Below are 27576 nucleotides of genomic sequence, written 5' to 3' on the forward strand. Positions count from 1 at the left end.
TCCATGTGACAGTATTTGGCTTGCTCCCAGCCTTCTGGATGTGCTACCTTTTTCTCCCTGAAATTATCTCCTACTTTTCACATCTCTGGTTTCCATTCAAAAAGTGATGAAAAATCTGTGGATCTCTTTCAGGAAAGGAGACTAAGATGGAAATAACTGATGAGACTTAGGATGTGGTCCTCACCATATCTTAGTATTTTAGTAGGAGAAATACCTGATACTGAAGAATTAACTTCTGTTGGGATTTCAGAAATTAGATTGAGATGGAAGTGAATGTACCTTGAAATTATATCACATTAATGGAAGGAAGTCTCCTTATTCCCCAAATTAGATTTTTATGAAGTTGTACTGTTTGATGTCCTCATGTACTTTTGGAGATTTATGTAGATAGGGAGGTTTGTACCACTTTTACTCATTTTACAGATATCCTCTTGGGAAGAGAGGTTGAATTAAGTATGCAAATCATTCTACCACAGCTCTTTTAGCATTTTATGACTTTTATTTTTAATCTGCCCCATTCCCATCCACATCCAATTTATTCACAAAAGATTATTTGTGCTTTATAATCCACAAAACTTTGCTATTTTGACCAATGATTTTTTTAAAGTCATGTAAGAAATGATTCTATACAATATCAATTTGGAATTTAACCATACATATTATATAACAAAATCTTTCCACTTTCTTTTTGATAATAATCTTCCTTTGTGGCTTGTTTTTGTGGACAGTACTCATGCACGTAGGAAAAACTTTCATTTTTTCAAGCTTTTGTTTTATATTTTTAACTGTAGAACCTTTTAAAAGAAAAACAGGCTTTTCTGTAAAATATTTTGGTCATCTGATGTCTTCCTTGTCCCAGTACAGGCTGGGTATTGCATTGTCCTAAAGACAGTGTTTTGGTAAAAGGTTTTGGGGAATCTTTATTTTTAAAAGGTAAATTTAAAAATAATTCTTATCATAAAAATTCAGATTATGTTCCATGCTTTTTGGCTGAAATTTATTTGTATCCTTTTGTTGGATTTAAGTAGTAAGGATATCAAAGAGGTAATTTATCAAAAAAAAAAAAAAAGAAAAGAAAAAAGTGAAAAGACCATTATAAATGGTTTTATTATCTGATATTAATTTATATGAGGATATTTAGGTGTGTTGGTTTTTTTTTTTTTTCTGATTGAATTTTGTTTTAGATGCCATTCTAAATATGGTGAATATTGCTGCTAATATTCTGGGAGCAAAAACTGAAGACCTGACAGAAGGTACTTAATCGTTTTATGGGTCTTTTAATTAGTTTATACTCCAGGAAGGGGTCATTCTAGTTAGGAAAATCAATTAATAAGACAAGTAATTTGACTTATCATTTCAGAAATACAGAAAGTATCTAAAAGATGCTTATTTGTTTGTATTTATTATTTGAGTTTCACAAGTTCTTTTCTTTTATAAAAGGTTCTCGTTTATGTAAAACTCATGAATTTATTTTCTGGCTCTTCTCTTCTGTAGAAGTAATGATTTTTTCCCCATCTCATCACTGATCCTTTGATGCCCTGGTGGTACTTCAAGTCTGTTTTTCTTTTATATTTCAAGTAGCTACTCAATTTAGAAAGCCTTTTTTGCCCCTTAAATAGTAGAAAATAAGAATACTATTAGCAAGGAGAACCAATCTTGCCTTTTTGTTTTTAAAAAATGCTCAGTTACACTTACTTTAAGTACAAACTTAAAATGACCCATTTCTTTCCTCTAATTCTCTTCAATAACTCAGATGTTTAGTAGGCATATTAATCATGTAAGATTACATAAAATTCAGTCATCTGACTTGCTTTAATTATCTGAGAAGTTGAGGAAGAATATGCATTATTTATAGTTATGCACTTGTATGATCATTTCTTTCTAAAAGAACTTTGATTTAATAATAATTTTAAAAAGTCTGCATAGTTACTCTATTTGATTTTATTTCTTCTCCCCTGAGACACTAAAGTTCTTTGTTATAATGAAATATTTTCATGGTACAGCTTTTTAAAATTGAACTCAACATGGGCATCTTTCCTAAAATAGGAAATAAAAGTATATCTGAGAATGCCACTGCCACAGCTGCACCTAAAATGCCTGAATCAACTCCTGTTTCAACTCCTGTTCCATCACCTGAGTAAGTTTTACTGCGATGTTAGAGTTCTATTAAAATGGAGAGTTAAGTATATTAGTACAAAAAAAGAATACTTATGATTTGTGTATGAAATGACTGCCCATAGAAAGCTCTGAATCATAGTGCAGGCATTCTGCAGCCACCGTAACATCTTTGTGTTCCTTCTTCCCATTTGTGTATATGTGTGCTGAGAAATAAACATAAATTTTCTTCATCTAAGGAAAAAATAAATAGGAATATATGCCTTTAAATTGTGTAAAAGTATCCCACTTCCTTCTAGAGCAAACATTTGTTGTTTTGGTATTATGTATTAATAAATTCAAGCTTAAAAGCATTAATTAGGTATTTGTGGTATGCCTACAAGCTGTAAAGGGAACCAAAGTATCTAGAGCAGTCGTTCTTGAGTTACTTGTTTGTCACACAGCAAACTCTTACAGTGTTCCATTTTTGAAAGTGATTTATGCAGGTTTTTTCCTCCTTTACACTGGGGTACTTGGGTCAGGGATGCATTTTTATGTAGGTAACAGATAAAATATCTTATTTTTTAATTTTTTTTTTGCTTTTTCTGCCAGTGATTATTAAATTTTTTGGATACTATAAACTCCTGATGATTTTGGATAATTAGGTATAGTTATCTATGTTTCGTTAGATATACCCCCTGTAAAACTTTGGAAGTCCTTTCACTTAGAGGAATGCTTCTTGAGAGGATATTTGAACCTGAAACCATTGGTGCAAAGTGTATGTAATGTGATCTGACGTGGGTGTGCTTTAAACTGTAATTCCTAAGTACCATAGGAATTCAAACATGAGGTTTTATGCTTTGAAGGGAACAAGGGCAAATTTGTAGTTTTCTCCCATGTTAAACCTGAGAGTAACAAAGATAATTTACTGTGTGACTAGGGAAAAAATATAGCATTATATATTATTGATTCCTTGAAGGACCTAAGAAATTTCTGTCCCCAATATCTAATTATGTGGGGCCATGGTTGCTATTCCCGATTTTGTAACTGGACTTCTTCATTTAAATTAGGTCTTATTTGTCAAAACTAAATGAAACTCACTTCATTTTATACACACATACATACGAATATTTATTTGTGGAAATACATAATCACATTGTGCTAATATAATCGTTTTCTCTTTATCATAATAGAATTTTGGTTTTTATAGAAATTTTTGCATATAAAATGTTTTTAATGTTTCTGTTTGTCTTAAATTCTTCATAATGATTGTATAGTAATTCTTTGAAGAAAAAAATGGAAATGAAGGCATGATAGGTTGTCACTATTAAAGTTATGAAATGCTGACCTCTTAGATTTGAGGTTATGCTTTTTTTTTTTTTTTTTTTTAGGATATATAGGTGGTATTTAACTTAATTTTTCCCAAATTAACTTTGGTTTTTCACCCTCCCCTTCTTTAACATTGCTCCTTGTTATTAAAATAAATTTTTTGTAGATAATAAAGGAATTACCACATGAATGTGTATGAAATGATAGCAGAAATCATATATTCTTTCTATTTAGAGAAGCATGACCTTATGATGTTTTAATTTGGTCCATTTATGATTTCACTGCCAACAAAATGAAAATCCATTATTTAGAAATGTCTATTTTTTTTTTTAACTTTCTCCCACTTATGCTAAGGTTATATATTAGCCTTTATTTGAAGATATTTCCAGGCATTCTTAGTAATTATAATTTTTCAGAGTAGGAAGATTTGTATATGAAGTGGATTTCCTTTTGATATTTAAATTACTTCAGCTTTTCAGATTGTACCTTTTGTGCTGTAAGGCTAAAACTAGAAATTATTTATCTTCATCTTGGACTATGGGCATTTTGATTTACAGCACTGTTCTCACAAAACCCAACTCTATTTCCCCCCTTCCCTCCCCAATTCTACAGAGCCCAGTGGAGTTGAACTGGTGGCACTATTTATTATAAGCCAAGATTTACATTAAAGTAGTTAATTATTTGCCTTTTAATAATAGAAAATTAGCCCAAATGATATTAAGATTACTTGGTGGTGGTGGTGGGGAGATATATTTCTTCTCTTTGAAACATGATTTTTTGGCACGTCTTCCTGTGTTTAATGCTGTTTTGGATTTCCCCAAATCATAAACAGAAAAATTATCTTTGAGAAATCTAGCTGCCTTTTGAAAATAGCATATTCAAGCACAAAGTTCATTTTTAAGTATTAAGAGTCCTGGATTCTAGTTCTAGCTCTGGCTAGTCTCTTGTTCTAGCTCTTGGGCAACTCGGATTTCCTACCAGGGTGGTGAGGCTGATAAAGATTTGGTAAATATTTATGGGAGGTTAAATATAACATACATTCAGTGACTGGAAGTGTTTAGATACAAACAATTCTTTAATTTGGAGATTAAAGAAAAGTTTGATATGGTAAATAGGGGGATTTGAAATATTGTTGGTCACTTGATAAATGGTCTTTCTGTTCCCATTTCTCAGCAGTATTTGCATTTATAATGAAGATGTTTTGAATAGGAAGAATTCATCTAAAAATGGATTTCTTCTATGCTGCCCTTCTTTTATCTTATATATGCTACATTTATTTCATTAAACATAGTTTTAGCTTAAAATTTTTCATTAATTTGTAATTATGATACATATTTCTAGGTTTGTAACTACTGAAGTACATACACATGACATGGAGTCATCAACACCAGATACTCCAAAAGAGAGTCCCATTGTACAACTAGTTCAAGAGGAAGAAGAAGAGGCAAGTCCATCTACAGTGACCCTTCTGGGCAGCGGTGAACAGGAAGATGAATCATCACCCTGGTTTGAGTCAGAGACACAAATATTTTGCAGTGAATTGACCACAATTTGTTGTATTTCTAGTTTTTCAGAATACATATATAAATGGTGTTCAATTACAGTTGCTCTTTATAGGCAGCGTAGCAGAACTAGTGTGATGAAAGCAAAAAATTATCTTGTGTCAGCTCTGCCATTACTTCGTCCCGCTGAATCAGGAGATATTTCAGTATTGCAACCTCCAAGTGGTGAATTGGACAGTAAGAGTATGGAAAGGGAAGTTGAAACTGTTGTTCTAGGTGACTTAAGTAGTAGTATGCACCAAATTGATTTAATTAATCATACTGTAGATGAAATTGAACTTGAACCAAGCCATCCTCAAACTCTTTCTCAGTCTCTTCTCTTGGCTGTTACTCCAGAAATCAGTCCATTATCTAAAATAGAAGTATCTGAGTCTCTTAAACATGAGGCAGGACATACACCATCACAGGTGATTCTGCAGGAGAGTGTTGTTGAGGTTGATAATGAAACAGAAAAGAAATCTGAGGGCTCAAGTTCTGTAGAAAAACCCTCTGTGATCTATGAAACAAATAAAGTTAATGAAGTAGCAGATAACATTGTAAAAGAAGACATGAACTCCATGCATATTATCACAAAACTGTCCGAAACAATAGTGCCACCTGTGAGCACAGCCACCATGCCAGACATTGAAGATGGGGAAGCCAAAATGACCATAGCTGACATACCAAAGCAAATGTTGACGCCTGTTATGGATTCTTCTTCATTACCTGAAGTAAAAGAGGAAGAACAGCCTCCAGACGATGCCCTCTTGACTATTCCTGGATCCAGTGGATTACAGAGAACAGCTACAGATTTTTATGCTGAATTGCAAAATTCTACAGATCTAGGCTCTGCTAATGGAAATCTTGTACATGGATCAAACCAGAAGGAGTCAGTATTTATGAGACTTAATAATCGTATTAAAGCCTTAGAAGTTAACATGTCTCTCAGTGGTCGCTATCTAGAAGAGCTTAGCCAAAGGTAAGCTTTATTATGAATTAGCACAATCCACTTTGCACGGTCAGTTAAGTAGCATAATATAATCTATGACTACATGAGAAGATGTTTTAATTATCTTATGATATAATAGTAATCACAGTTTCAGCAGGAGAAAGTTTTTGTTTTAGAAGTCAAGCCTCACTACTCAATTGTCGCAGCACCTTTTTACTAGGCTAACAATTTTGAGATATATCTGTGGTCACTCTCTCCTTCCTTTTGTTGCTTAACTTTAGCCATGTTTACTGTTTGATCCCCAGAGGGTTTATGGAGAAAATTATAGTAGATAAATGTTGAACAGATTTCATGTGAGAGTCGGCGAGAGTAGATAAATGAAGACCAGATTGGACTGCACTGGATGCTTAGGCAGTATTTGCACACTTTCAGACAAGTCCTTGAGGTAGTGCCTGTATGTTTATGCCATGATTATGCCTTCATGCACAGTTCATTTTTTTAAACTTATTTCCCCCTTTTGTCTCCTAAGTGTCCTTTATCCTTAGAGCTTCTCTCTTAACATTTTACAACCAACTAGGCACCAAATATCTAGAGTTCTTGAAATACCACCTTTCCTACTCCTCTTAAATTGAGATACTACTGATGAGATGCCAGTCAGGTAGTCTTTATTTTATTTCCTAAGGGGCTGTCTTCCTAATTCTTACATACCATTTATTAGTAAATTGTGTGTATATGCGTGCATGCCCACATCATACCTCATATCTACTTTTGCCTCTTTCCCACTCTTATCCTCCCCAAGGGTACCGCAGAACTCACAAAATCTTAGATAGCAATGTGATGTCAAGGTAGCAAATACCTCTTCTACTCAAGGAATTTGATTTATTATGCTTTTGCAAGTTCCTATATTGCACAGACCTCCTAAGAGTCATTTTAAGAAAAATGGATTTATCTCATATATTGCAATTAGAACAGTGATTTCAGTACTAAAAGAATAAAAAGCTAAAGCTAATTTAAATCAACACTTAATCCACAGGTACCGAAAACAAATGGAAGAAATGCAAAAGGCTTTCAATAAAACAATAGTAAAACTTCAGAATACTTCAAGAATAGCAGAGGAGCAGGTTGGTCCTCTTCATGCCTTCTTTACTTTTTGTATAAATTTCCATTGAATTTTGTTGGACCTCACTGGTGAGGACAAATAATGTTAGTTCATTTTCACTCTGATAGCTAATGATTAAACCTACCTTATGTCTTGCTTGGAAAGTTATCTAGCTCTTAGCATCAGTATTTCCTTTAGAAAGAATTTTCTTGAGCATAATTCATTCATTTGTTCAAAAGACATTTATTGTAAAAGGCCTGTACTTCATGTATTGGGGATACAAAATAATAGAAATACAATTTTTCCCCTCAAGAAATTCATAACCTTGTAGGCAAGAGAGATATGAATGGATAATTGCCCCAAAAATGTGAAGCATTATATAATACAATAGAGGTGTCATAGAAGTTACAGAGACAGGAGTGACTAATTGTGGTATAAAAAAGGAATGGATGGAATTACTATAGAAGTTTCTTCCCAGGAAAATTCACCATGATCAGACTCCTGACATTTCATTGTTGAGTACTACATTTGTTTCAGAAAACAGAATAAAGTGGGAATGAACAAGGGACTTGAACAAGGGACTTAAACAGTGAGGCAAATTTTATTATAAGAAATTTCAAGGAAGGTGGGTCCTATGTGCTGATTTCTCTAGGGTCCGTCTAGGACTGGGATTGTTGATGCAGATCTCTAAATTTTACTAGATGATGGAACATCTTTTCCAGAGTTGTGCCAGTTATATCCACACCAGCAATGTGAGAGTTCCTCTGGCTCTGTATCCTCACCAATATTTGAAATTGTCAAGCTTTTAACTATTTTTGACATAGTGGATATAAAGTGATACCTCATAGTTTTAATATGATTTTTCCCTGACTGGTAATGATAGTGAACAACTTTTCTTAAGTTTATTGGCCATTTGTGCTTTATCTTCTATGAAATGCCTGTTCTTGGCTTTTGCCCATATTTCTTTGTGCTTGTATATCCTCAGTGTTCTTCTGAGGTGTGGGGATCCAATTTAATATCTTCTTTATGAAAAAGCAGTCTTTATCTGCTAATTCATACTTATTCTACTGACCCACACTGCCACCTCTGCATATATAGGAAAATCTGATTAATATAAATGGGTCTTGTTCTCGTCCATATTTTTCCTTTTTTTTCTTTTTTTTAAGATTTATTTATTTCTCTCCCCTTCCCCTGCCCCGGTTGTCTGTTCTCTGTATCTATTTGCTGCGTCATCGTCTTTGTCCACTTCTGTGTTGTCAGTGGCACAGGAATCTGTGTTTCTTTTTGTTGCATCAGCTCTCCGTGTGGGCGGCGCCATTCTTAGGCAGGCTGCACTTTCCTTCTCACTGGGCAGTTCTCCTTACGGGGCGCACTCCTTGCGCGTGGGGCTCCCCTACGTGGGGGACACCCCTGCGTGGCAGGGCACTCCTTGCGTACATCAGCACTGCATATGGGCCAGCTCCACATGGGTCAAGGAGGCCCAGGGTTTGAACCGTGGACCTCCCTTGTGGTAGACGGATGCCCTAACCACTGGATCAAGTCTACTTCCCTCCATGTTTTTTCTTATCCACTTTTTTCCATAGTGAATAACCAGGTTATGAACCTGCCTGAGACCTTTGGCAGGTATTTCTAGTAGCAGTATTGTTAGGTCACAGCATATGCGTCTTTACACTTCCACCTGCAGTACATGAAGATTTACTTACCTCCACATTTCTGTCAATACTGAACCTTACCCAGCTTTCTAATTTTTGCTAAGTAGATGTGAAATAATCTTGTTTCAATTAGTATTTTCTTTGCAGATATTTTCGAGCATCTCTTTTTGTCCTTAGTTTTTTATTTCCTCAGTAAATTGCTTGTTCATATCCTCACCTGTTTTTCTATTGGGCTTGCAGTTTTCCTTGTTTTGCAGTAGTTTTTTGTTTACAAGGGATTCTAGCTCCTTGTATGTTCTGTATCTGGTCCCATTCTGTCTGCTTATTAACTTTGTCCCATGGTGTCTTTTGAGCAGAAATACTTAATTTTTGAGTAATTAATTGAAAAATTATTTAGATAAATTTTCTGATGTTGAATAATCCATGTATTTTTTATGTATTATTATTAATATACTGTTGGTTTCAAATAGCCATTAATTAGTTTTTGCATCTATATTTATAAATAAAATGGACCTATGCTTTTATTTTTTAGTATAGCCATGTGATTGGATATATAAAAATTTTTTTCTTTGTCATTCATGTTCTTAAATTTTACTACGATGTGTCTAGACATTCAGTGGTCCATTTGACCTCAGCTCTTTAAAGTTTACTTGATATACAATAACCAGCACATATTTAGAGTGTGCAATTTTTTTAAATTTGCCACTTGTATACCTCTTATCACCATATGTATTCACTCATAAACTAAATCAAGGTAAGGAACACATCCATAACCCTCAGATTTCCTCACATCTCTGTAATTTACCCTGTTCTCCCACTCTTCATAATCTCCCCTAAAGCCAGGCTCCCAAGGCAACCACTGTTATGTTTTCTTTCCCTATAAATTGGTTTGCATTTTTACAGTCATATAAATGGAGTTACGTAGCTTTACTTTTTTTATTTTTTGGTCTGGCTCTTACACTCAGTCTGATTATTTTGAAAATCACATGTAGTGTTTCATATATCAGTAATGAATTTTTATTGCTGAGTTATGTTCTGTTATGTGGATATATCACAATTTGTTGTATCCATTAACCTTTTGGTTTGTTTCCAGTTTTGGACTATTAGAAATAAAGCTACATGAATATTTGTGTAAAAGTTTTTGTATAGACACGTGCTTTCATTTTTCTTGACCAAGTACCCAGGAGTAGAACGGTTGGTTCACATGGTGTAGTAGATACATGTTTAACTTTTTAAGAAACTGCCAAACTTTTCCATAGTGGCTGTGCCATTTTACATTCCCTCCAGCAGTGTGTAAGAGTTCCAGTTGTTCCACATCCTTGGTATAGTCAATTTAAAATTTTAGTCATTCTGACAGGTGTGTAGTGGTATCAAGTTGGTATTTTACTGTGCATTTTTCTAATGACTAATGATGTTATCTTTTCCTGAGCTTGCCATCTATTTATCTTCCTTGATAAAGTGTCTGTTCACATCTTTTGTCCATTTTTAAAAATTGGTTTGTTTTCTCATTATTGAGTTTTGAAATTTCTTAAATATTCTGAATACAAGTCCTTTATCAGATATTTGTGTTGCATTTTTTTTTTCCCCAGTCTGTGACTTGTTTTCTTACTTTCTTAACAATGTCTTGAAGAACAACCATTTTTAATTTTGTTGAAACCCAGTTTGTTAATTTTTTATGGAGGGTACTCCATGAAATCTTAGCAAAACCAAACGTCACAAAGATTTTTTTCCTTTGTTTTCTTCTAGAAGTTTTATAGTTTTAGTTTTATCCTTAGGTTTGTGATTCATTTTGAGTTATTTTTTTGTATATCTTAAAATGTAGAGATTAGTATCCTCTTTTGTTTTTTTGGTGTTTTGTTTTTTTTTTGCATATGGGTATCTCCGTTTGTTTCATTTGTTGAAAAGACTATCCTTTCTTCATTGACTGCCTTTGCACTTTTGATAAAAATCAATTGTGGATCTGTTTCTGGGCTTCTGTTCTTTTGACCTTTTTATCTTTATGTTTTTTTTTTTTTTATTTAATTCCCCTCCCCTCCCCCGGTTGTCTGTTTTCTGTGTCTTTTTGCTGCGTCTTGTTTCTTTGTCCGCTTCTGTTGTCGTCAGCGGCAAGGGAAGTGTGGGCGGCGCCATTCCTCGGCAGGCTGCTCCCTCCTTCGCGCTGGGCCATTCCTCGGCAGGCTGCTCCCTCCTTCGCGCTGGGCGGCTCTCCTTATGGGTGCACTCCATGCGCGTGGGGCTCCCATACGTGGGGGACACTCCTGTGTGGCACGGCACTCCTTGCGCGCATCAGCACTGCGCATGGACCAGCTCCACACGGGTCAAGGAGGCCCGGGGCCTGAACCGCGGGCCTCCCATGTGGTAGACGGACGCCCTAACCACTGGGCCAAAGTCCGTTTCCCTATCTTTATGTTGATACCGTGCTGTTTTGATTACTGCAGCTTTATAGTATCTCTTGAAATCAGGTAGTGTAAGTCCTCAAACTTTGTTCTTTTCTAAAATTGTTTTGGCTGTTCCAATTTTTATTTTGTATTTCCAAATGAATTTTAGAGTCTGCTTACCAGTTTCTGCAGAAAAATTCTGTTTGGATTTGATTGTGTCGAATTTATAGATCCATTTGGAGATTTGAATTGATGTCTTAACAATGTTGAGTCTTCTGACCCATAAACACTGTATTTATTTTGATCTATACTAATTTTAGTATAGAATTAGTATACTAATTTTACAGTAATTCCCCCCTCCTTGTATTTTCTTTTCACTTCTAAATGTATCATTTATGCACTGTCTCAAGACTTGTATAAATACTTTCAACAACCTTGTGTTTTACACACTATTGGAAATAAACTTTGAGTGGAAGTATTAACTTATTAAACTTATCCTTTAAATGTTTATAACTATTCAGAATTGACTATTGTTTTTCAAAATGTGAGCCTGATTTCAAAAGAAACAATTTTTGAATTGAGTCATGTTGGCATTTTAAAAAGATGAAATAAGATAGAAAATACCACAGTGGATCACACTTAGTAAGAGAAGTAAGTGAAACATTTTGTTATCATTTTATACTTTATTCCCCCACCACACACAGAATTGAGACAAAGTTTATTCCAAATTTAATAAACATAGGTCTTGTATAATAAATGATTGTGTAGATATTTCACACAGATTCCTCAGCTGGACTTTAGATTTCCTTGACTTCTCTATTTTGCTTCCCTCTCAGGCATTAATAAATTGAAATTTTCAGTTTGGACTATCTCATATAGGTTCCTAACCATAAGAATGATTCAGAACTTCATAAAAATGCATGTAAAATATTTTAAGTAAAGACAAGTTTTTTGGTTATAAAAGCTTCTATAATTCAAAGGAGCGTAACATGGGAAGATATGTGTTTTTGATGAAATTCTTTTGCTGGTGATATGCTAGCATTGACTAGAAGACCAATTGTAGTTATTTAACTCCCACTACTACATCCTAATAAGCTATAAAATAACTTTCTTATTATAAAGCCCATTTTATATCTAAAAACATTCAAAGTTTCAACATGTCCTTGTGCCAAGGGCTTTGTTTTAAAACCACACATTTGATAAAGAGACTGTTTTGCAAATAGCTGGTTATATGCTGACTATACACACGTGGAGCCCATATGACTTTGATATAGTATTTTACTTGTTAACGTTTTCCCAGATTCTTTTATTTAAACTTAAAGTGTGCTGATACACAGGTGAAACACACAAAGAAATAACATCTATTCCTTTATCATAGGATCATCGGCAAACTGAAGCAATCCAGTTGCTGCAGGCACAACTGGCCAACATGACACAACTTCTTTCAAATTTATCAACAACTGTGGCAGAATTAAAACGTGAGGTAGTTGTTATTGCTAAAATTTTAAGTTATGTGTATATGTGGAGGTTGTCCTAAAGGCAGGCTTGTTAAGAGCATGGTAGCTAAGAACTTTACCCAAACAAAATTGTCATTTATAGAGAACTTTTTCAAACACCAGAATGTGCTATTCACAAGTTTTGGAAATACATTATCATAATCTTTTGTAAAACATGGCATTTATAAATTTATAACTTAGATCTTTCCTAAAATACAAATATAAAGTTATTCTAGTAAGGCTTTGCACAGTTGATAATAGGAATAAATGCTTCATTTTCACTTCAAAAAAGACATTAAGCTGCTTAAGAAAGCAAAAATTTCATTGATATGAAAAATATTTATTGAGAAACCAGTGTATGTGAGGCATTAGCTCTGCAGTCTTAAGTGAATAGTCTCTGTCCTCACAGAATTTACATTTCTGCGAATGTGTATGTAATAATTGTTGGAGTAGGATAGAATGAATGTGAGTGTGTGAAGGGGGCTGGTGGTAAGAGATGTTGCTTTAGCTAGGGTGATCTTGTAAGACTTATCTGAGGAGGTAGCATTAGAAATGAATTAGCAGCTACCCAAAACCTTTGGTAAATAATGGAGAACTTGGAATGAGACCAAACATGTTAGCATGCAGAGCTAGGACAAAACAAAAAAACAGAGATTAGAAATAGTGAGATGTGTTTGAGGGCAAAAAGAAAGGTGATATGACTGGAGCAGAGTGGATGAGATGAGGGTAAAAAATGAGTTCATGGATATTGGCAGGGGCTTGATCATGTAAGGGTTTGTAGGTAAAATAGAGTGAATTTTATTCTAATCATTGTAAGTCATTATAGAGTATTATGTAAGAAGTGATATAGATTATCTCATTGACATTTAAACTTTGAGAAACCTCGCTATGACCCCAGCTGCTCTATAGAGGAGTTTGCTTGTTGAGGAAGATGAAGCATGGAAGGAGGGAGGAAATCAACTAGGAGATAGTTGCAGAGTTGCAGTAGCTTTGGGAGATGATGTTGGCTTGGAAGAGGATTTTATCAGTGGAGTATAAATAGTGTGATGTTGAATTCAGGATATATTTAAGAGGTAAGAAAGTCAGCTCTTGCTGACTGATGGGTTGTTTGGAAAATGAGGAATTAAGGTTGACTCCAAAGTTTTTGTCTTAAAACACTGAGTGGGTGAATGGAGGTAAAATTTTGTAAGAATCCTATGTAAGAACAGGATTTTTTTTTTTTTTAAACACTGGGAAGACAACTCGAACGTGGCGAAATGGTAACAATTGGTGAATCTTAGTGAAAGGCAGAACTATGTTTATTGTACTATTTTTAAAACTTGTCCATGGGTTTGAAGTTTTTAAAATAAAATTGGGAAAAAGAAGAAAAAGAGAAACATTGCTTTAGTACTGCATTTCCAAAGAGTATGCTCTTCATTTATGGTTTTGAAGCATATTGAAAAAGTTTAAAATGATTTGTCCATTTTTTCTTAGTATGATTTATTGTTATTATTTAACCCTCATCACATCTCAGGTTTCAGATCGACAGAGCTACCTTGTCATATCTTTGATTCTCTGTGTTGTCTTGGGACTGATGCTTTGTATGCAGCGTTGTCGAAACTCCTCTCAATTTGATGGAGATTATGTTTCAAAACTTCCTAAAAGTAATCAGTATCCAAGCCCTAAAAGGTAATTACAGCATTATATTTCACAATTTTCCTTTTTTTTAGTAATCTTTTTATATTTTTAAAAAATTTTCAGTAATTTAAAGGATGTTGAGGGTGATTCCTTTCCCCAATGTTATAGAAACACATTTGAAACCAAAATGTTAAAAACACATTGGGGCTAGTGAGATAGTTCTATCCTTGATGGCACTGTGTGTAATAGAGAAAACACCGGTAGTAAGCACATAAAAACCCTTCAAATGTTTTGGTCGAGAAGGATGTGCAAATGTGGAATTCAAAGGTAGAATTCAAAGTGGGAAAAATAGGTATTTTACTGGTACCTTTTAGAGAAAGATCTGTAAATCCCTTTTTACATATATTAGCTAAAACTGAAGTGTTTATTTAGGGACTAATCCTATGGTTTGTACAGTTCTTAAAAGCCTGATCCATCCAGGCTTAACAGCAGAGTAAATTATATATAGTTTACTCATTTTTTACCCAATCATAATACATTTTTTAAAAATGTCTTAGGTGTTTCTCTTCCTATGATGATATGAATTTGAAAAGAAGAACTTCATTCCCACTCATCAGATCCAAGTCTCTTCAGTTCACTGGCAAAGAAGGTAGATTTTGTGGTTAAGTAATATAATCACGAATCTAGCTTATTTCTGGTATCAGTGCTGTGTTTGAAACCATCTGTTACAGAATAATGGATATAAGTAACATTTGTTTGTGTTATTTCAAAGCCACTTTATCATTTTCACACTTTATATCTATCTTTGTTCCTAAGAACCCAGAGGGTGGGATGGGGGAGGTTTAGTTTAATAAGCCGTTGGTAGCTTTGCTTGCACATGCTCCTGTTTAGAAGTATTTCTTTTTAGAAAGGGGTGTTTGAGAAAGTTCAACAGATATGGAAAACCTGAATGTGCTCCCATAGCATCCTGTGCTTATCTGCCTCCTCCTTCTGTACAGGTAGGACCCTTTTTGTCTCTAGTTCAGGACTGAGGCACTTTCTTAATGAATACCTAGTCTTTCTCTTTTTTTGGTAGCCCTAGAGTCTATACATACATTTTTTTTTTTAATGTTCAGTAAATATTTAGATTTAAGTAAATGGATCTGTGCCAAGCAGCTCTTTCCTATTTCAGTACCTTTGTAATTAATGCTTATTAAGAGACTTAAATTTATCTTCATAACACTTTTAAAATAGCTAAATTAAATACATGTTTCAGTTAGGAATGCTTTCTGAATAATCACTGGCATCTCTCCCTTGCTATAGGATTTAGTAACTGAGCAGCATGTTTCAGTTGATTAGGTCATTCATTCACATAATCATTCCTGAGCTCAGCTGGTTTACTGCCTCACAGAGCTTTCAGACTAAATTCATTCCATGTGTGTTTATTTACTACTAAAGCTCTTCCTCCTCCTCTTTTTTTTTTTAAATTTTTAATTTAAAACTTTTTCCCCCTCTCTTTTTTGCCTTTTGGTTGATATGCTTTTTCATTAGTAAAAGTCTTAATTGGAGTATAACATAGAAGAAAATGTAATTATCATATGTTAAGCTCAATGAATTGTCACAAAGTGCACACACCTGTGTAACCAAAACACAGAATAAGGAGCAGAGCATTATCCAGGACTGCAGAAACTTCCTCATGATCTTATAGTAATTACCTGTCCCTTTCCAAGGTAGCCTCTGTTTTGATTAATAACTGATTGTGATATCCACCATGCCATTGAGTGTAAATGTAGTTTACTTATTCTCATTCCTGTATAGTGTGTCATTATATATATACACCACACATTATTCACTCACATGAGTATTATTTTCAGTTTGAGACTATTACATATCTTTCCTGTTGCAAGAACCTGTGTGAATGTGGAAGTGAAAAGAAAAACACAAAAGACACAACACAACGGGGTCAGGGGACTATCATCTCCAAAGAAATAAGGCAATTTATTCTTTATTAAACTGTCCTTTTATGTCTTTTTGCTGACCCACTTTCTCCTTATCCAACTCTGGCAATGATTGTCACTCCCACTTCCTCTCCCTCATGTCCTTGGATACAGAACAGGAATTAGGAGGATACTGAGTTCCTCTTAATCTCAAGCACACCTGCTTTTTATTTTCCGGATTCTCATTCTTCATGCTCTTTTCCCAAATAATAACTTTGCCTTAACCAAGGCCACAGCATCTCACACTTTTCATGAACACATCTCTTCATTTCTTTTGGGTTTGGTAAATAATGCTAGATAGGAATTTACACTCCCATCACTGTAAATGAGAATTCCAGTTGTTCCACATGCTCATTAACATTTAGTATCGTTCTTGTAGCCAGTCTGTGGGTATATATGCATTCCTTAATTTGACATGTATCCTTGCAATTAGGAAATGTTTTAGAGATGTTTTCCCCGTTTGGATTTTCTAGCCTCATTTTAAATGAACTGAAATTGTGGGTATTTTACTATTTCTGTTCTTTAAACCTTGAAAGCCAATAGAATAGCCTTTTGTATCTGATAATAGATTAACTTCTATTTTAAATAACTATGTCATCTTGACTTGTCTTTACAAGTAGAGGAAGCACTAGGCAGAAGACTGACTTTAATATTGATTCTATCTGTTTATGAATTTATTTCTTCTACTCTTTGAATTATCTTTTCTTATGGCATTTGTCATAGTTAGCTTTGATTTTAACCATCCTATACTTTTGCCTTATTTTTGTTTCTAAGCTTTGTGAGATGGGACCATCTCTTAGTTTTTATATTAGGTACAAACTTGATATGTATTAAAGAATTGGGCAAATTACATAGTATCTTGCCTGTTAAGCATTTGAGGTTGATGAACTTAGTTGATCCAGATTGTAAATTAAATTAATTCATTATAAACTTTCTTCTCTTAGTGTTCTTTCTTTGCTTCTCAAGTTTATGCTTTGATTTACACCTGTCACTTTCATTGACCAGCCAGGTGGACAAAAATTGTTTTGACTTTTGAAACACATTTTTATTGTAAAATATGAGATACAAAAATATACAATACCAAAATTTATAACTTAGAAGTAATTTTAAAGTGAACACTAAAAGCCAGTGATAGCCATTCTCCTAGAGGTAACTACCATCTTAACTTTGGGATAATCATATTTTTAATTAATTTTACCATCAATATTTCGATTCCTAAGCAGTATAATTTGATTTTTTTGCCTGGATTTGAACTTTTGATAAGTAAAATCATATCATATGTGTTCTTTTTATCTTTTCATTCAGTGTTCTATTAGATTCACATACATTATTGCCTATCACTGTAGTTCATTTTCAGTATTATATGATATTTCAGCAACTGACTAAAATACAATATATTTATCCCTTCTTTATAGTTTAGGGCTTTAAAAATAATGCTGCTATAACCATTCCATTGTTTTGTGTACTGGAATATGGTTGCAAGAGTTTCTCTTAAGAATTTTACCTAAATATGAAACTGTTGCTTTGTAGGGTATGCTTATTTGCATATTACAAGATTAATGGTAGACTATTTTCCAAAGTGTTAACGTCAGTTTATGCTGCCACCAGTGCTTTTCATTTCTATTGCCCTATATTCCTGTCACTACTTGGAATTTTCAAGTTTAAAAGATTTTTGTTGATCTGGTTAGAATTGTAGTTTGTATTTGCATGATTACTAATGAGGTTAAACATCTTTACTTAAAGCCTTTGATCATTTGGCTGTCTTGGACCTTTTTTTGTTTTTTGCCCATTCTTCTACTGAGTTTTTTGTCTTTTTCTTACTGGTTTATAGTTTCTTTTTAGATTTGCATACTAGTTGTTGATTGGTTAAATATGGTGAAGGTGCCTTATTTGTCTTTTCTGTTTACATAGAGTCTTTATTAAATAAGTCAAGGAGCTCTTAATTTTAATGTAATCAAATTTATGTTTTTTTTTTTTTTCTCTCCGTTATGGTTAGTGCTATTTTTCCCTCTTGTTTAAACAGAATTTCCTATTTCAAGTTAATGGAAGATATTCTCATATTATCTTCTAAATGTTTATTTTCCTTTTGTTTTCAGGTGTCTAACCTACCTGGAACTGGTTTTTTATTATTTAGTATTAGGTAGGGATTCTGATATAAAATTTTATATGGTTATTCATTTGTCTCAGAATAATTAATTGAAAAAACTATCATTTCTTTAGTGCTGCAAATTGCCACCTCTGTCATATGATCAGATATTAACCTCTGTCTCTATAAATATGTATGCATTTGTGTCTCTACTGTTTGTCAGTAACACATTGCATTAATAACTGTAGCTCTCAAATATTTCTTGATATCTGGTAAAACAGTCTTCCTACCTTGTTGCTGTGACCATTATTGTCTCTTTTCATTTACATTAAGTTTAGAATCACCTACTAAATTTTCTATAAAATAAAAGCATTAAGCAAAACAGTATTAAACATTGATTGTTTTGATTAAGAGTACATTGACTTTACAAATCAATTTAGGGAATACGTAGTATATCTGTTTTCTCCAAAGAGTTCAACTTTTATTCATTTTATTCCTAGAATATTTTTGATTCTGTTGTAAGTAGTATTTTGTGAGTAGGTGTGTGTAATATTTGTGTTTATTGCTAGTATGTAAATTGACAATCAAGTTTTGTATATTGATTTTATATACAACAACCTTGTTTTTTTGAAATGGTTGATTTGTAGGTTATTTTGGATTTTTTGTGAACACAGGCACACCTGAGAATAAAGACAGTTTCTTTCTTCCTTTCCAATCCTTATAGCCTTTATTCCCTTTGTAGCCTAATATTTTCAGCAGTGTTGAATAGAAATGGCTGACAGGAATCTTTATCTTGTTCCCAATCTTAAAGGGAAAGCTTTCAATGTTTCTCTGTTAATTTGTAATTAATATTGTGTTTGCCGTTGGTGTTTTGTAGATACCATTTATCTAGGCAAGTTCACCCTCTATTCCCAGATTGCCAATATTTCCCCTCCCTGTGCATCTGTTTTATTTTGACTAGTTTTTCTGCATCTTTTAAGATAATTTTTAGTGTTATTGAAATGAATTGTCTTGATTTTCTAATGTTGAATACTTAGTAAACACACATTTTTCATGATGTATTATTTACATTTGTATATGTGTTTTTTATATATACCTGTTCAGTTTTACATAATTTTTTGATATTTAGGTATTTTGCAACTCTTGTTCAAGGATGAGATTAGCATGCAGTTTTTTATTTCTCAGACTGTAAGACTTAAAATACTAGATGGACAATGCTCTTTTTCTTTTTTAATGCTCTTGGAAGAATTTAGGATTATAATTATTTCTTCCTTGACCAGTAAAGTCAATGTAGCTCTGGAGTTTCTTTGTTAGAAAAGTCTATGGCTCTTCTTCCACTTTTTATCACTTTAAACAAAAAAGTTCCGATAAGTCTTCCATTCCATCTAAATGTAGAAATTTATTAACATAGAGGTGTTCACATATCTTTTGCCTATGTTTTTTTCTCCCCTTCCTTGCTTTCATTAGGAATTTTTGTTGGTGGAATGGAGCACATAATTCCCTTTTGCTGCCATTAGATTGGAAGTTGTACACTGTTTCTGTTCTTTTACTGGTGACCTTAGAAATGACAAATATTTAAGGTGTAAAGCTAATCAATACTTTTACCTTTTCCTGGACAGTACAAAGATCTTAAAACAACTTAACTCTTTTTTTATCCCCAGTCTGATTTGCATGTTATTATTACGTATTTTAATTTTTACTTTTTTTTCTGCTTTAACTCAGCAAGCTAGGTTTACACATGATTGTAATTTCTTTGCTTATCGGTCATTCTAAGACCTTCATTTGTGATTGCTTTCCTTCAACCTGAAATATTCATCTGTTTTTCTTTAATCCTGTTTGAAAGTTTTTTGGAATCTTTGAATATCTCTGAATTGGTGTCTTTTATTATACTGGTACATTCTCAACTGTTCTCCCCCACCCACCCCAATATTACCTCTGCCCCATTCTTTTAGGTTCTCCAATTTAATTAAATGTTAGTCCTTCTCACTTGTATCTTTCTTGTTTCCTAAATTCTCCTGTTTTTTTTGTTGTTGTTTGTTTTTTTCCCCATCTTTTTACCTTTCTGTGCTTCTCTCTGATTTCTTCTGATCTGCCTTCCAGGTTACACAATCTTCAGCTGTTACCTAGTATGCTATCAAATATAACTGTTGGTTGTGTTTGTATTTTGTTTTTTAAGATATCTTCTAGGTTCCTTTTTTTAAAAAATATTTCCTGCAGATATTTTAAAGCTTGTCTTTTATTTAAATATAAAAATTATAATTGTTTTTATAGACTGTATCTGATAATTCTAATTTAAATTTTTGTGAATCATTCATAAATTTTTTATAGACTCTTGCTCAAGGTGTTTTATGCCTTGCGTGCTTTATCTTTGTGTGCTGTTTTTTGTCTTTGAAAAATTATTTGTAGGGATAATTTGAGGTCTAGAATATAGGTCTTTATTCCGGAGAGATTTTGGGTTTATTTCTGCTGGGCTCAAGGAACAGTAACAGTCCAACACTTTTATCATGGCTTGAAGTTTTTTAGACTTCCAGGCGATGGGAATTTGGGCTTCAAGACCAGGCCTGGCTTCACTCTTTTCCTGAGGGGATAGTCTTTTGAATTCCCAACTTACTATGGGGAGAAGAAGGTTGTCTTTTTTAATTTGGTACTTTGGGTGGGCCCTGGGGATTTGATTACTGATATACTTCCTTAAACCATCAAAACTAAAGTTCTGTGTCTTGCATTGGCGCATACCCTCAGGACAGACAGAACTTTTGCATTCCACTTGACTGTCTGGTTGCCTGCTTTCCTTTCAGTTTTGGCCTGAGGATTACTTTCTGTCAGGTCTGCTCTTCACAGCTTTCAGTGAATTTCTTAAAAATATATACTTTGTTGCTCTCAGTGGAGAGGTTGAACTAATAACATATTATTCCTAAAAGTGGACATAATGGGTTTTTCCCAAGCAACTTGAATGATTTTTTAAAAAATAGTAATCTGATGGAAATGACTATTTCGAGGAACTTTAGGTTATTTTTATGACTTTCCAACAAATTGTTAGGCTATAATGTAAAAAATATAATTGATTGAATAGTGTTATTAGTAAATCTCTGGTATATGAAGTTCATAGTGAATTTGCTGCTACTTTTCAACTCAGTTTTTGCCCCATCAGACCCTAAATCATTTCCTTTTTTTTTTTTTTAAGCTTTATTGAAGTATAATTGGAAAACAGTATTTAAAGTGGACAATTAGTAAGTGTTGGCATGTGTATCACCCTCACTAGTTTCCTCTTCCCCCTTTTACAATTTTATTTCTGTTTAACTTTTTTTAATTAGAAAAGTTTTAAGTTTACAGAAAAATCATGCAGAAAAGTACTGAGTTCCCATACAATCCCCTTACACACAGTTTTCCATATTATTAATACTTTGCATTAGTGTGGTGGTACCTTACAATTGATGAAACAATATTCTTATAATTATACTGTTAACTATAGTCCATAGATTAGGACTCACTGTGTTGTAGCATCCTATTTTGTTGGGGTTTTTCCTTTAATTTTTATTCTAGCAACAGATATTCAATAAAAAATTTCCTATTAACCACAGTAAAATATGTAATTCAGTAGTGTTAATTACATTCAGTGTTGTGCTACCACCCCCACCATCTATTACTTTTTTGTTACCTGAAATAGAAACTCTGTTACCAATTAAGCATTAAATCATTTACTTTAAATGGGTTGAATAGGACCGAAGTCTCACTATAGTACTCTCTTATATGTACATTAACTTGTCAGTGTGGGGGTGGGGTAAGGGTATCTTGAATGTGCTTTAAGGAATTAAATCTTAGAAACTTTGAGCTAAAACTAATAGAGCTAAAACTAATAGATTTAATTTATCTCCCATTGTAGAAGTGTTTATTCATTATTACTGGTGCATGATATTGCATGCTTATGTTATTTTTAGACTTTAGAGTTCATAGTTTGGATCACATTAAAAAACTGAAAAAAAAAAAAAAAGGCCAATCTATTTTTGTATATATGTTCCTCTGGTTTCTGTACTTGGTTGCAGCTGCTTCTTGCACATTATTAATCCACGTTCATTACACGTACAGTTTATTCTTTTAGGAAATATTCACTTGATCTTTGAATTTGGTATTAGTTATCCAGTATTGTTATTTTTCTCCTCAGGTAAGAGAGTAGAGCTAGGCCCAAAGAAGGATCCTTAAAAATTAATAAAGGAACAGAGAGATTTGATATTGACCAATCAAGTCCAAAATAGGAGTGGTACGATATCCTACCTGCCTATCTTGGCTTAATAATTTAAAATGCATAAATATTATGGTTAAACTGGTATAAATTCATTGGTTCGATTAGGAAAATAGTCATCGAGGGATGATATATTACATTATATTACATACATTATATTGTATATTCTATCTATACTTACTATATTAATATATTTTATAGTGTTAATCATAGCATAATCCACTTTTAATTTTACATCTTTTTTTTTTTAATCTTACTTTTATAGTAGACCCAAATGATTTGTACATCGTAGAACCCCTGAGGTTTTCTCCAGAAAAAAAGGTAATATTTTGTTTCCTTTTCAAGGGTATTGGCTTATTATGTGATAGTAGATGAAGAAATATTTGACTGAAAGGTTTGATGTAACCTTTAAATAGTCCTTAAACTTACTGTTTACTTTTTTAATCATTGTAATAATGTAAATAAATGTTTACAAGGATTATGAAACTATGACCTGATCCACAGGCCAAGTCTTAGGCCTGTTTGTTATGGCTGGGAGCTAAGTATGGTTTTCACATTTTTAAAGAATTGTAAAATAAAATGAAGAATATGCATCAGAGATAGAATGTGACCTGCAAAGGCTAAAGTATTTACTATCTGGCCCTTTACAAAAAGTTTACTGATCCCTGGATGATAGTTATTATTTATTAAATGTATGTCAGGCACAGTGCTTGCATTATTCCTGTAATTCCACCAACAGCCTAAGGATGGTATTATCCCTTTTATTCAGATGGAAAACTGAAACTCGAGTTTGTTTCTTTATACGTGGCAAAATTCAAAATAGTACTTGTTCCTTTTCTGCTACAAAGTTCGTTCCCTTTCCATTTTGCCTTTCAGATATGTTATACTCACTTTGATGAGAGCTAATTTTTCTAGATAAAAGAACATGAACTTTAGACCCTAACAGCTCAGGATCCAGTCTCAAGTTTTGACCACTTACTACTTTGTGACTTGGACAAGGAATTAAACTTCTGCTCCTTGGTTTTCTCATCTAGGAATCAGGAATAAAATACCCATCTTTTAGTGTTAATAATTAAGATATATATATATAAGCAACTTGTATAATATCTGGCAGACATTAGTTATCACTCTCTAAACCTATATTCAGAGGTTGCAAATAAATAATTTAAAGAGTTTTGCTTGAGTAGTAGCATTTCCAAAATGGGAAGGCAATGGTGTCTAAACAGAACATGGCAGTATATACTTGCTGTTTATAATGCTGTTTTCCTTTTTGCCAGGAGGTGGCACTTTACTCCATTATTTCAGCTCATTTGCTTAAGTAACTTGGAGCTCTAATTTTCTACCCTTTCTTTTACCTTTCTTATAGAAGAAACGCTGCAAGTACAAAACTGAAAAAATTGAGACCATAAAACCAGCAGATCCACTGCACCCTATTGCCAATGGAGACATAAAAGGAAGGAAGCCCTTTACAAACCAGAGAGATTTTTCTAATATGGGAGAAGTTTATCACTCTTCTTATAAAGGTCCTCCATCTGAAGGAAGCTCAGAAACTTCTTCACAATCAGAAGAGTCCTATTTTTGTGGCATTTCAGCTTGCACAAGTCTGTGCAATGGACAGTCCCAAAAGACAAAAACTGAGAAAAGGGCTTTAAAACGAAGGCGATCTAAAGTCCAAGACCAAGGAAAACTGATAAAAACTTTAATACAGACTAAGTCAGGATCATTGCCGAGCCTGCATGACATAATCAAAGGAAACAAAGAGATCACCGTGGGAACATTTGGTGTAACAGCAGTCTCGGGACATATTTAAAATTAAATGAACTTTTCATACTGGAGATTTTTTTGTTCTTTGAAGAACAGTCTGTGGTATTTGAAGGGGTTGGGGGAGGGAGAAAATATTAATGGAAAAGTATTCAGAAATTATGATTTCTGCCTTTAAAAAAGTAGATGGGATTGTGTCAATCTTGGTTAACGAACTGCAGTTTTACAAGGCTCATCACTTCCTACAAAGACATTGATAGACATTTTATAAAGATGTTTTTTCACAGACTAATAACTGGGGCAAAGATAATTTAGAAGCCCAGTTCCTTGGGTGGGATAGGAATGAAAGCCTAAACCTCTTCCTTTAGCTTTGTTCCTTATTCTTGCACCTTCCCATATTTATGTGCCTTTTGTCTATTTATAATGCCACTGGAAGAGGAGGGAGAATTTTTTCTGTCATATGATTTCTTTTATATCTTGTTTATTTTTTTGGAAGCAGCAAACACTACAAGGCTTTAAGGTGGTCTGTGCCTAAAGCTTAGCAATGTGGGTCAGACAGCGTTTAGATTCCAAAAGATTTGCCAACTAGATACCTGTTTAACAAACTCACTGAAAGTAAACACTGCTGGATTTTGAAGTATATTCTTTTAGGTAAATGGTTATGCTGTTAATGATATTTTCATTTAACTCATTTTGACTGGATTATTTTTCCTTAGTTTAACTCAATGAGCAGGAAAAAAACGTCATGCAAGATATTTTCTTCCGAATGACTGGTATTTGCAGACAAAATTTTGATAGGCTCAACTTTTAAAGATATTTAACTATTTATAAGAGTTTTCTTTAGCTGCCATACATTTTAAACATTCACAATCAACACTAATCCTCCAGACTTTCAGATCATTGTTTTCTACAAATATTTTGTTTTATTTACAACAAATATAAAATTGAAGGTTTGGCAAATGAGTCCAGGTCTCTCATAATATAATCACTGCCTATGTCATATGCACAGGACCAGCTAGTGAGTTTGTCAAGCCTTGTCTGATTGGCCAGTTCTGAAGGGATTGTTCCTTGATGTTCGCTTTGTTTTGGCTACAAATGTGCAGAGGTATACATGTGTGATATCAATGTGTGTCTTTATTTTATCTTTTCTTCTCCCTTTAAAAAGTGTTGAGCAGCAGCCTTTTTTGCATAAAATGATATCTTGGGGGTGAGTGAAAGTGGTGGGATATGTTTTGAAAGGGAGAGAATTGACCATTTTGTGTTGTAAGATTTAAGTTATAACTTATTGAGCACTTTTAGTAATAACTTTTTTAAACTTGTCTAAATACTCATCTTGGAGTATTGTTTGTAATGTGACTTATTTAAAGCCTTTGTTTAAGTTGCTGTTTTTGTGTTAGGTTTACTGTATATTTTAGATGATTTAATTTTTTTTTTCCATTCTGCACAACAGGCATTCAGAGCAAGAGGGCCTGATTATGTAGAAGCCCATTGAAAAGGGGTCCAGAGGAGAGCATAGGTAGAGTGGGAAGTTATACCATTTGTGTGCAGCATCCAGGGTTTTGGAAAGAGGACTTAAAATATATAACTATGGGGCTGTAGTGCCATTAGAAACTGTGAATTTCCAAATAAATCTGAACACTTGTCTTTATTAATTACTGGTTCTTCTGTCCTTTGAATAAGAACTTATAAACTCACTACTAACCTCTGAACCTAGATTTAAGTTTTTGCCACTTTTAAAGTTAATATAGCAGCATCGCATTAAATAATTTATTGCATTTCACATATATATTATAATTTCACATATATATTTTGTTCCTTACACAATTTCACTCTTTCAAACACTAAAATGACAGTTTGACCTTATTTAATAACATACATGTGATTTTTAATTTTCACATTATGTGTTTTTCTCTTATTAGGTGTCATCTTCAGGTTTATTAATTTTTAACTGTATTTAAATGGAGCCTAACACGTTGCAATTCTGGGCTTATTTTTCCGCTTTCAATTAGAACTATACATGAGGAAAAAAATCCAAAACTTAAAACAAGGAGTGAAAATTCTTGCCAATAGTATATTTGCTCTTGGTAAGAAGTAACACTATATAGATATTTATAGTAGACTCTCAATGTTCCCTGATAATCAACTTCATTTTGTTTTTTCTTCTAATGTAAAACTAAAGCTTTAAAACTGGATAAAAGAGGAATCTGAGGGAGTGGCAAAGGCAAGAATGCAATGGATGGATTTTTAAAAATATTTACCAAAATTATGAAGAGTTAAATAGTTTTCAAGGCCTGTACTAATAAACAACCGCTCTTTATTCTCCAGCCCTTCACACACAGCATGCACGTGTTTGCACACACACCACACCACCACCACCATCACACCTCCCAACTAAGAATTTTTTGCTCCACAGTGGCAACCATTTTCAACTGTCTCCAATTATTGTGCTTATCTTGCTGCTTTGATTTATCAATTTTACACATGTCTCAATTGGAAGTTAAAAACTAGTAGGCATGAAGTTGAAATATATATAAACTTGTATTTGTTAACCTAGTTGAACAACTGTATTTAAAATCACAGTATATTAAATAACATTGGTTTAGAAATATTGCTGTTTTTCAGTTACACATTTCATAGGACAATGTTTTTAGAAGTCCTCACACGCATCTTTATCATACTAAAGAGCCATCGCCCCCAACTTCTTAACTTGAAAATTTTCTCATCCACAGAAAAACACACATTTTCCCAGATTCTTTAAAATTATCTTCACTGCTTCATGATTTTGCTTGTTATCCTCTTATAGGACCATACTAATTTTCTGAGTCATTCCAGTTTAAGTTTTAATAGGTTGTCAGGATGAGCACTAAGACCCTTCTTGAGTGAAGTGTTTGTTGATACTATTATTACTAAATTCATCCCAACCCATAAGTATTCATTCATGTAACATTAAGTTTTAAAAAAAATACCGTTAGAGCATGTATTCATGACCTCTACAATAGGCTCCACTAATTATTACTTTTAAAATTAATCTTTAGAATATTTGCTTGTAACAATCTATCACTTTGTAATCCTAAAGTAATTGCCAAATCTGTGTTCCAATTTTTTTAGACAAATAGGTCCATGAATATTAAAACCCAAACAGATAACTTCTGTTAAAACATACCACTTGTAAAGCAAGTTTTCTTTTTGAGCAAAAATAAACATTTGTGATTGTTTTTCAAGTAAATAGGGAATAAAAAACAAATTTTAATTCCAGAATGGTTTGAAATATCCAGTTCCCCAGGGAGGTGATGTATCATTCAGTTTAAGTGGGTCATTTGGATCAGTCTACTTGATTTCATATCCACTCTCCACTTATCAA

The 27576-nt window shown here is 33.4% G+C and overlaps 1 protein-coding gene across 6 annotated transcripts in view; it reads left to right on the forward strand.

Annotated features, from left to right (window-relative positions):
* SUCO (SUN domain containing ossification factor) overlaps window positions 1-25867 on the forward strand; it is an 89511-nt gene extending 63644 nt beyond the window's left edge. For 4 of the 6 annotated variants that reach the window (XM_058310141.2, XM_058310142.2, XM_058310144.2 and 1 more), the window contains 9 exons: window positions 1185-1253; window positions 2047-2137; window positions 4765-5943; window positions 6947-7034; window positions 12421-12525; window positions 14052-14206; window positions 14713-14804; window positions 22720-22775; window positions 23821-25867. In XM_058310141.2, coding sequence (XP_058166124.1) covers window positions 1185-1253; window positions 2047-2137; window positions 4765-5943; window positions 6947-7034; window positions 12421-12525; window positions 14052-14206; window positions 14713-14804; window positions 22720-22775; window positions 23821-24264 — 2279 coding nt within the window. In that variant the 3' untranslated portion in view covers window positions 24265-25867. Of the gene's footprint in view, window positions 1-1184; window positions 1254-2046; window positions 2138-4764; window positions 5944-6946; window positions 7035-12420; window positions 12526-14051; window positions 14207-14712; window positions 14805-15062; window positions 15154-22719; window positions 22776-23820 lie in introns of all 6 variants that reach the window. The other 2 variants (XR_011645499.1, XR_011645500.1) reach the window with 1 other exon arrangement.
* Window positions 25868-27576: the final 1709 nt, after the last annotated feature.

This window comes from Dasypus novemcinctus, chromosome 13 (genome assembly GCF_030445035.2).
Source record: "Dasypus novemcinctus isolate mDasNov1 chromosome 13, mDasNov1.1.hap2, whole genome shotgun sequence".
In the NCBI taxonomy this organism is placed as follows: domain Eukaryota; kingdom Metazoa; phylum Chordata; class Mammalia; order Cingulata; family Dasypodidae; genus Dasypus; species Dasypus novemcinctus.